The sequence below is a fragment of the Gallinula chloropus genome (assembly GCF_964237585.1).
Source record: "Gallinula chloropus genome assembly, chromosome: 13".
Taxonomy (NCBI): Eukaryota; Metazoa; Chordata; class Aves; order Gruiformes; family Rallidae; genus Gallinula; species Gallinula chloropus.
The window spans coordinates 1455704-1467764 of record NC_140098.1 but is presented as its reverse complement, the minus strand read 5'-3'; the positions used below and the strand labels follow the sequence as shown (position 1 = coordinate 1467764).

Sequence of the window (12061 nt, the reverse complement as noted above, 5' to 3'; positions counted from 1 at the left end):
AATGGACCTTTATAGATTATCTAGTCCAACCCACCTGCAGTGGGCAGGGACACCTTTACCAGATCAGGTTCCTCAGAGCCCCATCAAGCCTGACCTAGAATATCTACAGGGATGGGGCTTCCACTATGTCTCTGGGCAACCTGTTCCTGTGATCCACCACCCTCATATAGAAAGACTTAATAGAATAATGTTTTTCTCAAAGTGTGTCAGCATGTACATAAGTGGAAAACAAACTGCTCAGCTTTACCTGTATTCCTCTATACATTGTGTATGGAGAACCAAATTTATGAACATATTCATGTTTTTGAAACATAAGACAGCGATCTGAATTTCTACTACCTGACATAGTGTCACATTTTCTTTCATCTATTTGGTACATTAAAGACATTCTTTATATTTTAAATATCACTTCCCCTCTCAGGGATGCATAAAGAACTAAAGCTGTTTTGTAAACAGCTTTGCTGGTTTAGACTTGTATATATCATAGGCTTTACAGAGAAACCACTTACAAGAACAGTGAAATTTTGTTAAAGCAAACAGTCCAGGCCAATTTGAATACCTGGAAATTCAGAACAAAAATTATGCTTTTATTAACACCAACTAAATTTTTGAGGGTGGAAATGCACTCTTTTAGGGCCATCTGCATGCTTATGTTGCTTGGCAAAAGGTAGTTCTGGTTTTATGGAAATAATTTTGCTGCCATTCCATACTTACTGCTTCTTTAGAACCTGGTGTAATGTAAAATGGGGAAATGCTAGTGTGCTTCACCTGCTAGTCTTCCCTGATTGCCAGCTCTCTCTTTTTATTGTTATTATCATAGCCCAATTAATTTGTTTTATCAGTTTCTCTTATGTATCTTGTCTGGAGGATTTTAACTACCAGGTATTTCTTGATTTTTGTATTAGCCAGTATGAAAATCACAGGGCCAAGTATTTAGCAATGACTTTGATCAGTTCCCAACCACGTATGGGGTGTTCTGCCCCCCAGGAATGGAAAAGAAAATTCATTTCCAAAATTGGTAAAGAAATTTGGGCAAAGTAAAATTTCCATAGATTGCACAAAGTAAATGCTATAATTTGCTGATTCAATATGCTCAAGCCGTCTAGGCTGAACTGTAGAAAAATGTATCCAGCCCTGCTGTTACACACTGAGCATGTTCTCCTGCAGTACACCAATGCATGCAAAAGCCCTGTGAGATTTTTTTATCATACTGCCTAACATGGGTCTAACTTTCTTGTCAGTACTTGAGAATCTCAAGGTTTTGTGCTCATTGAGCTTGTGTAACTGTACTGCTCACCAGGTCATTTCATTGAGTTAGGTTTAGTGACATGGCATGTGCATTGCTAATATTTTTGGTGAGCTTTTGACTCTTGTTTGCCTCAAGGTATTGCTGAATAGAGAGCTACTGTGAAGACAGTCCAGTCACTGTGAATCTTATGCACTAGTGCTAGTGGATAGGACCTGAATTTGATTGGAGTACATGAAGAGTAACAGGCAGGAAGTCTGGGGGAGGAATTGAGGAGGGATGCACTGAAACGGACTTAATGCCTGCCAAGTTTTCAGTGTCAGCCTGAAAAACAAATATCCTGTTCGTTCTTCAAGCAAAAATGGTTCTGTGAGCACTGTATTGTTTTATCTCATTTATACCATCTCTTTTAGCAGACAGCCTGTGTAGATTAATTAGGGATTGTTTTCAGAAAGCTTCTTGAATATGAAAGAAGTGTGTTACTGTATTATTATTATTGGTCTTGTGAGTAAAAAGGACTATACCGATTTGTACTGGCAGACTAATAAAGTCAGTCATGGTCCAGTTATGTTCTTTTTAAGGCTGTCTTGGACAAAGGTGTAATGTACTATTCAGTTTCTGATGGGTCTCTATTTCTGGGTCAAAAATCATTTTGTATATAAGCTCTGAAAACTCCTGGCTGTGGAAAAGGATTCTCAAGTTGTTTTTCAATTTATGCCCCAGTTTTGAATTTAATCCTGACTATTGTTTGAAGATTATATCTATTGCTGTTTTATAGTGGCTCTATTTCTCCCATGTGTCAATTCTTGCTCTGTTGAAGGAATCAGAAAAATCTGTCTCCTGGCAGATACGTGCACCCACAAGTCCACTTGTACACGTGTGAGGATCCCATAAGAAAAAACTTACTTCATTGAAAACTTGTCTATTTCTCTTGTGATAACTTCTACTACTTAACATGCCTCAAGAATTTAAGCTTTTTAGTGTGGCAGAAAGCAGCACCAGTAACCTCCATGGAACTCCGTAGACCAAAGAGGGTTTTCAGAGGGTTACTTGACAGACCTTTCCTACCAAGCAGTAAGAATGTTTGTTCCTCAGCCTTTTCCTTTTTTTGGGATTGAGAAAATGCCAAGAGATTGAAGATTGCTTTTGCTTCCCTCACATTTTTCTCGAAATTTCATTGCAAGAGCATGTTGTAGCCTCTGATTTTTTCCTTTCCATCTCAGTTAGCAGTAAGGCCTAAACAATGTTTCTAAGCCACATGGTTACTTCTGTAATGGGTATTCACCTGGCTCTGGATGCATTGTCACACACTGCACTATTAGCTTACCATTCTTCCGTGCTACTTGAGATACTGAATTTTAGTTTGATAACAGCTCTACTCTCCTTTTAACAAGACAAGTTTCTTACAGTTTCAGATTTTGGTGCATCAGATTTCACTGTTATTTTGGCAATTACAGAAGTTTAAAGGGAAAAAAAAAAGACTCCAAATTGTTTGTTTTTAAAATAACAGCTGACTTTTCCTGGTGGTGTTCATCTCTTCGGATATTTTCTTCTCTGAGTATGTATGAACGTAAAAGAAACAACCCAACAAAACACAAACATCCTCCCCCCCAAAAAACCCATCAACCCCCCAAGGTCTCATAGTCATACAACACTAGTAAGTCATTTTGAAGTGGAAAAAACCCCAGCCTACAACACAGTGAGAGCTTAAGAGTAGACATTTCTACTTACATTGCACATACAGTTTCTCATGAGATTGTTTAGATATGAATCAATGAAACGGTATGTGCAATCTTTTTACAAAACTCCAGCCTCATTAGAGTGGCTGTAATGCAACCCTGAGATGTCCCATCTATCTTTCTAAGTGATCCATGGCTGCACTTCAGGTTTTGCCAATCACTGTGGCATTAGCAAGCTCTATTAACTTCCTTATGCATTCCAACGGATAGTTATGCTGAGATGAAACCTGATGTGGGCTTCTAAAACATGAAAGGGTGGGTGGGGAAAGACAGACAAAACGCTCCCTTGTGCCTATCAAGGAAAATGTCTTTGAAATAAAATCTGACTGTGTGCTTTCTATGGAAGTGAGACACACAGACACTGAGAGTCCTGCAGTGGAGATGTGTATAAATGAGCTTGCTGAGGTTCTTGCAGTGGTCTGGTTTGGGGATCATAGATTTCATGGTGAACTTGCCAGTCCTGTTCCTCGATGGTCTGTGAAGGGTTTGCTGAGACATGTGCTCTGGTAGTTACATGATTGCTCAAACCAGAATGATTTTTTGTTTTTAAGCCTTGTACACTTGCTAGATGTACTTCTGTTTTTTGTTGTGGAAGAAAGTAAGTCTGTGTGCAAGAGCTTCTATTTTGTTTGATTTCTATTATTTGACATGCTAGATGTTGACTACATGTAAAGTACAGGTTAGTAAGAAAGCCAGGTGCTGCTTCAGATCTGAAGATAAGCTGAAAGTAAAATGTTTTCCTAAGTGTGTGTAATCATTTATCTGGGTCTTCTCTTGCCACTTCAGGCAATAAAGGAATTCACAGAATTCACTTTTTAAAACATGTTTAATATACAGTAGTATTACATACCACAAATTTAAAACCTAATGTGGCTTATTTATGATGTAAATAAGTTTTTTCAGAAAGCTTTCTTAAACTCTTTAGTCGTTGATTTGACTTTTTTTTTTTCTTTTCTCTTTTTTCTTCCCACCAGGATTCTTTAATGACTGGGAAACTCAATGGATCAAATTTTTATAATCTAAGCTATTTTTACGTTGACTGTGCTGTAAACACATGGAGGAGCTGTAAGTAAATGTTCTGTACTGCATGATGAATTGGATTCCTACAGTCTGGAGGAAAGCAAAATAATAATTGTATTTCTGTGGTGATTTGCGTAGCTTGTGGTACAATGCCAGAAAGACTAACGGAAATGCTTATGGATACCTGGACTCCATTAATAATCTTATGGATTACTGTCCTTCCTTCCATTTATATGGCTCCAATGAATCAATCTCAAGTACTACCGAGTGGATCTAGTACAGGACTAAAAAGACTAACTGAAGAACAAAGAGTTTTGAACCGTTCCAAGAGAGGCTGGGTTTGGAATCAAATGTTTGTATTAGAAGAATTTTCTGGACCTGAACCAATACTAGTTGGCCGGGTAAGGAAAGCTTTTATTTCATTTTTTTCTCTGAGTATGTAAATGTACAGCACATGAAGGTCTTCAGTCATTTGAGCTGCTCTCTTACTCTGAAATTCTTCTCTAATATCCATCCATTTGTGCTTTAAATGCGCCTTATTTTAAGGATGTGGTTTCCTGGTTAGCCAACCTGCTATTTTCAAGAAAATTATACATATTCTGTTTGACAAAAATATACATGTATGTGCACATCCGTTCTTTAATATCATTAGTCACCACTCTTCTTCTCTGTCAGCTGAAGATTTTCACCAAAGCAGCTGTTCATAATATGCTCCTATTTGTTCTTTCAGAAAGGTTGTTATACTTACAGGTTATTTTCTGTCTCAAGCCTGGTTACTTGAAAGTAATGTATGCTCTGAGAATTTATAAAAACAAAAAGTGTGGTATATATATCAAGTAATAAGATACTAGTTTATAGGGTTGTTTTGAGATGCACACATGAAATAGCATTATTGCTAGAGATTTTGTAATTTATTTTCAAAGTTAGGTAGATAACACAAGGAAAATTATGTTTTCCTATGTGTCCTAGCTTGCCTGTTGCCTTCAACCTTTGATTGTTGCCATGCATTATATTATTCTGTAGCCCAGTGTATTACGCTCAGTCAGTGAATTAGCCTTGCACTTTCTCTAAAAAGAGATCATGGGCCATTGGTATTCATCAGTAATGAATTATCTTTAGAATTATTCTTAGAAAAGAATTGTCTGTTCCTAAGTGCATGTTTGGCCTATAGTGAACAGTTATAGCTGTCTTGATTTGTTTATCACTAAAGTTCAGTTCTCTTTGGATACTGAGGTACATTCTTGTCATACTACGGGGCTGCTGAAATTAGGTAAAAAATTCTAGATAACAGAACTTATGTGTATTGGTTAATTTCATTATAATTTTGGAAATTCTCTGGGTAAATGAATAGCATGTAATATAGGGATTGTCAATAAATGTATCTATTATTGAAGAGAACACAGATCAAGTGCATTCCTAAATTTTCCCCTGTCTAGCCACTTTCTAGTCAACACTTAGAGTCAGAAGGTATAACGAGCTTTATATGTAGTGACTTTGGAGTGCTGTGTTAATTTACATTTCTATCAGGAATTATATATCTATTCCCATTTGTTTTTCTATGGTTAGTATCATATCTCAATTTCAGAGCGATGGTGATATGCATATTTCATATATTAAAGTATGTTATCCAACCCATTCTATTTTAGAATATTTTGTTCAACCTTTTAAAATTATTTTGAGTTGCTTTTGAGTAGCTGGGGAGAATCCTGAGTTTGTCCTTTGTAGTACCTTGCTTTTCAGAGCACATTCAAGTCTTAATATTTCTACAGTGTTAGAGTTTGGGTTATTTTTGATGGCTATAATACCCTGAATCATTCAAATCATTAGTGAGTGAAATGGGTGGTTTAAGCTAAGCCAAACCAATAAACATATTATCCCATCTTCTGCTGGCATTTTGAATAGAATTAGCTATTCTAAAATGCTGTGACAATCTATTTGTTGAGACTGCTGCATAATTAAAACACTGCATGATATAGATGGAAACGAGGAAAAAGTAAAATTTGCTCCCAGAGGGACAAATCATTGGTTTATTCATGAAAATGGGTTAAAATATGCTTGTAATTCTTGTCTCCAGAAAAAATCATCTGTGTTTCTGACTTATTTTTCTTTTTGAAGGCTTACGAGTACTACAGGCACTTTCAAACTGTTGTGGTCAGTGGGAACAGAGGTACTCCACATCTTTCAGAGCTACTCGTAATCCTTCCTGACTACAAAGCAGCAACTCCCTCAATTATACTTTTCAGCAATCCTTCTTCCCAAAACTTAAAGGTTTATAGAATGTCACAAGCAAAATGTTCTTCTTCTCCATGAAGTTGGGCTATGGTTTGTCCTCAGTCACCCTTACTGATTTCTTAGCCACTGCAGTTTAAAAATAACCTCTTTTTCAAAAGGCACAGTAGATTTGCACTTCCCTAGTTCCTCCTCATCTCTCTTCTACTTACAGTCTTCCTCCAAACATTCATTTTTAACCCCTCCTGAAGGATTTGCACACTTGGGGCAAGCATCCTTTGTTCTGTGACTGACTTTATCAACTACTTTTCTGCCCTATGACTTTTTTTTTTTGCCACACTGTGAATGAAGGACACTCTCTAAAAAAGGACACAGTGAATTAATGTAGAGAGGCTTCATAACGTGGAGAAAATGGTACCAAATGTGTGTCATGTATTCGGTGCATTTTGTGGACATAGATATGCTCTTGTGCCATTAGAGAGGCAGCGTTGCTTGCACGTGCTTTTTACATGTTCACAGTACGAGTATAATTCCCAAACAAATTTCTTGTTTAAAAATTTATTGCTTCAAAGAGAACATTCTTCAAGCAAATCTAATTATGAAGGTTTTGGTTGCAGTTTTTCTCTCTTTCTACGCTGTTGTCGAGTTTATGTGATACTTTTCATAGGCATGTGATTCCTACAAACGTAATTAGGTGCTGTAGATACTGAATACAAAAACGTTTCAGCACAAACAGAAGTAACACACACACAAGCAGAATTTGATGTATGCCTTAAAAGCCCAATGAAAATTCAACTCTTAAAAACTGCTCAGAATAGTATTGATACTTAATATGTATTTATATATAAATAATGTTTTTTTCGTGTCAGTGGGTGGAAAAGCACTGAGTAGAAGCATTTGATTCTAATGGAATTGAAATGTGTCAGGGAAATAAAACTGAAAATTGAGTTTAATTGTAATAAATAGAAACAGAGTACAAATCACTTTCTAAATAAAAGCCTGAATATACCGTCTATGCATTAATTCTGTTAGTTAAAAAGATCTCATACCAAAATTTCTGAAGCACGGAGAGAGTCTAGCAAGACAAGATATAGAGAGACAGGTAATATCTTTTATTAGGCTTCTCGGTTTTCCCAGGACAAACAGCTTCAAGGCACAGAGACCCTTCAGAATTTTAAGTGTTACAATAGAACTGTAGGCTCTTCAGAGGTACTTATTCATTGCTCTTCTGCGTGAATATATATTAATAAATTCATTCCCAATGTGTTTGCTTTAATAAATGGCAGAATCTGGGGTGAGACTAATAGGGGGATTTAATGTGACTTCTTTCTTAAAGCACATGGTTTTCTTCAATGTCTTTGAGTAAAGGACAGGAAAAAATCTTTTTGCTTTCATTCTTGAACTTCTTGCAATGAGTTTGAACAATATGCACTCTTCATGTCAATTTTTGTCATTATATTCAGTAGGATCAAACTCAAATTTAAAATAAGCAGCTCTACCTGAGCTCATACATCTGTAAAAAAGTATATGAATAGTTATATCAGAGGGCAACATAGGAGTTTTCTCTAAAAAGCTTCAAATATTCTAGTTTTTGTCTAATATTGCATTATGTTGCCACGTGGCACTGTAATAAATGCCATATTACTGCAGAAACATGTATGCATTTTGAGAAACATGCCAAGTAACCCTTTCCAGTCATGTGACATGCGTCTTGGTTTTGTTCACAGCAATACAATGCAGAAAGATAGCGTTACAAATACTCTTTCATACCTAATTTCTTTTTCTTTCTTTTTTTCCTTCATCCATGGGAACAGGTACGTACTTCACCAAGCTGCCGTGTCTCCTCCAGAAGACCCCATATACTGCCTATTGCTGTCAGCATTTTGCAAGCCTCCCAGTGGCTGACAGCCTCATTCAAGTGTAGAGTGATATGTCTTGTGATGCTGCGTGTGCTGTCCCTGTGGACTTGATTAGTTAGATGGAACTTTTACTTGATATACACTGCTGCATTTTCTCAGGCTCCTCTGCAAGCATTTACAGCACCATGGCAGATGTGCTGTGAAATCTGTGGTGTAGCAAATGCCACTGTTCTTTCACAGGAGACAGCTGCTGAATTCACAATGAAATAGATAACAGAGTTAAAAAGCATTAGGAAATTAGGATTTGGGTATATAATTGTGGCTCCTGTTTTATGGAACATGTGTTATTTGTGATGTTTTAAATGTGATCTGACCTGGTTTAATAGCCTTTTTAAGCAAAAAACTGGGATAGTTAATGTGGTAATAGTTGTTGGTAAGTACTTTGCATAGAGAGAACAAAAGAAGAAATGAAGGGGACAAAAATTCTATTTGGTTTTCTTGAGTTTTGGGGTTTTTTTTTAAATATTCCTTGATTTACCATGAAATGTATCAGTGGTTAGGTCCAGACACACAAAAAATCAGTGAAGGTCAGTCAGATCAGGGCTGTTCTGGCAGTACTCCCCGTTTGTTTTTTCTTTTTTTCCCCCAGAATCCTCCCCAGACTTTTAAATCTTCCTATTTCCGGTCTGAAGGGAACAATATGTTAAGTATTTTGCACAAAGATTTGTAAAAAGAGCTTGCCAGCCTTCCAGTACCTGAAGGGAGCTTATAAGCAGGAGGGGATTGAACTTTTTGAAAGGATAAACAATGGCAGGACAAGGGGGAATGGATTAAAACTAAAGGAAGGAAGGTTTAGATCAGTTATTGGGGGAAGTTTTTTACAGAAAGAGTGGGGGGGGCTGGAACAGGCTGCCCAGAGAAGTAGTGGATGCCCCATCCCTGGAAGTGTTCAAGGCCAGGTTGGATGGGGTCCAGGGCAACCTTGTGTAGATCCAGGTCTGTGGTTGGTGGCCCTGCCTGTTGCAGGGGGCTGGAGCTCTATGATCCTTGGGGTCCCTTCCAACCCAGACCAGTCTGATTCTGTGATAAGACCAGCACTGTCTCACGTGCACTGCTCTGATGTCACATCTGTCGCATGTGGTCAGTAGAAGAGCTGAGCTAGTTCTTGAGAAGTTGCTCTGGAAAGCCTGGGCAGGTTTTCTTCCTTGCCTCTGCCTTACATGGTATGTGTTTTCAATCTGTTAAATGCAGAGTTTAAATTTTTTTTTGGTTTAGCTTGTAGGATGAGGAAACTAGGCAACTTTTGCTTTTTAGAGTAAAGATTTCATCCTTGAGGTATGGGGCTTAGGTTCAGACCTTTGGAGGAGAAATAATTTTCCTGTAGGAGGAGCAGTAGAGAGGCATCATGTTTTCACAGTTAAGTGCTTCAGGCTGAGTAAAAACTGAACCTGGAAATGCAAAGAGCACTTATAAATAGCTTTAAGCTGTATGCTCTACATTATACAGGCTTTATATAATCTGATTTCATTGCTAACATACTTTTTATCTCTTAACAAGGGAATGGTAAAATCTTACTTGTTTAAAACTATATAGTTCTGTTGAAATACAAATGATACATATATGCAAGGTAAACAAGGTTTTAAACAAGTTCTTTCCATATGTCTTCCTTTTTATACTTCCTTTTTATTATAATGGCTGCCTGAAAATAGTGTTGTACTCATATGTATATGACTAAGGTCTCATTAGTTTAGGGATGAATGGAAGAAATCATTATGCAGTACAGGTGTGGTATAGCCCTCACATAGTTTCATAGGGTATTGCATGGTCCTATGCTGATGCATTGTTAAAGTTTTGACAGAACAGAAATCACAGCACCATATTATATAGATTCTCTCTTCCTTCTAATATACACTTGTATGTTTTGCTGTCTATGATTTAAATGCAAGCCATAAAATATTCAATATCTGAAATGTTGCAAAGTCAACATTGCTTTCTGAGCCCTAGATTTTTGTTGTTGTTTTGCAACCGTAATTATAGACTAATTTTCCTACTTATGTTTAATAAACTCCCAGAAGCTGAAATGTATCATTTATTTTGCTACTGTATTCTTTATGGAAAATACTAATTCCCCCTGCCTTTTGTGTGCTTCTGAAGGAAAAGAGATTACTGTATACTGCATAGAATGCTCCACTTTACATGGTCTAAATCAGCTTAGTAAGCAGGAGTGTAAGTAGCTCAGAGAGAAACTCTTCTTAATTAAATACTGCTGCAAAGACAATAAATATAGTATACAACATTTTATAGAAGCCAGATAAAAATAGAGTTTTTCAAACAAAGATTCCTGAGTCTGCACAAATTTAATTTCTTTTTAACAAAGTACAAGTTTCTTCTTGGAACGTATAAATTTAAACAAGGACAGTTTGACTGAAACGAGCCAACAGTGCTTACATTTTCTAATGCAGTGTAAAAATAATTTTACTGATTTCTCTCAGGTTTAAGTAACAAGATGTGTCTTCAGATGCTGAAACTTAATTTCTGTGCATTTCTGGAAGTATCACTAAGTGTGGTTGAACACTTTCATACTCGCTCATCTCCAGTCTGGGGACATGAACACAATTTAAGTAGGTATGTTATGATACAAACGCAGTTTAAGTAGAGTCAAAACTTAAAGTGTATTAGTATTAGTCAGCTAATACAACTGGACTAGTAATAACTTCAGAGACATTTCATCAGACATCTCCTCTATTTCTGCCTCGTGCTTATTAAAGCAGTAGAGTACAAAGGAGGCCCGTACCAGTATGGGCCACTAATGTGGAAAGCACTTAGAAGAATGCATTATAATGTCAAGTTACTTGTGGATTCTGCATAGTGAAGGGTCAACCTGGAAAACACCAGGCACCTTCTGAGTATTTTCTTTACCAAAATGGGAACAACTCTGTGATGTGAATTGCATCTTAATTTCTAGTCTTCATAGGCAATACCTGTAGAACAATTTCAGAGAGTTGGGATGGGGTTTTTGTTTTATGTTTTGCTTGGTTTTGATTATAAAAAGAAAGGTGTGCATGGTGGATGTGATTACATTGTGTGTTCCTAGGCATTTTTATCCCCTGATGTTACTTTAACATTATGTGTTTAAATTTTCTTGTCATATTTTTCTAAAGCCATGAGGATTCCTAATTGTATGAAAAAAGTAGCTAACGTGGAGATTTTTTTTTTGTTTGTGAAGAATTAGAAGCTTGTGTACTTTTGTTCAATATATTGATCTAAACACTTTTCAATTAATTGAAATGTTTTCCAAGTATGCATGCAAAATGCTGAAGTGACAGTATGAAGAGATAAGCAGAGCCTTCCACGTGATATTCTGCAGATGCCCTATGAGCGTTCAGTCCTTCCAGTGTTGCTTTGGTAAATGGTTTTCAATTTCTACCTAAAGGGCCCACCTCCGGTGCTGTCAAGATGCTTCAGTTCCAGTTGTCAATTTAAGTACCAATTAGTGCCATTTGTGATGGTGGTTTTTTGCTAAAAGTTTGTCCTTTCTGAATTTGACAAACATATTTCTCATAGGCCAATGAGACCCTATCAATAGCAGTGACTTCCCCAAAGTGACAGAACTTGTTGCCTTTTGACCATTCAAGTGAAAGGGTGTATTCATTGATTTCAGGTCCTGATGTGGTGTTCCTTAACTTGATAAGGATTTGTGTAATGACAACCTTAAAAATAAGTTTGCATTGAAATGAGAAATACTTTGGTACGAATTTCTTTAGTATCTGCAGGCTTCCAGTAAGAGATCTGGAGCTGCAGTGAGTAATACCTCATGAACTGCATTGCATCTCAGAAAGGTTGACTTTTTAGCATCATGGACAGTTCTGTACTTTTAGGATGCAATAAATTCACATTCACCGTAACCAGAAGAAAAAAAAAGATTGCATCTGAAAATAATGTGAGTTTGCATACATTTTGTTTCTTGA

The 12061-nt window shown here is 36.8% G+C and overlaps 1 protein-coding gene across 1 annotated transcript in view; it reads left to right on the top strand.

The window, feature by feature from the left end:
* Positions 1-3968: 3968 nt before the first annotated feature.
* CDH8 (cadherin 8) overlaps positions 3969-12061 on the top strand; it is a gene marked incomplete at both ends in the record, with an annotated part of 131169 nt that continues 123076 nt past the window's right edge. The window contains 2 exons of the mRNA XM_084269891.1: positions 3969-4050; positions 4144-4406. Coding sequence (XP_084126017.1) covers positions 3969-4050; positions 4144-4406 — 345 coding nt within the window. The remainder of the gene's footprint in view (positions 4051-4143; positions 4407-12061) is intronic.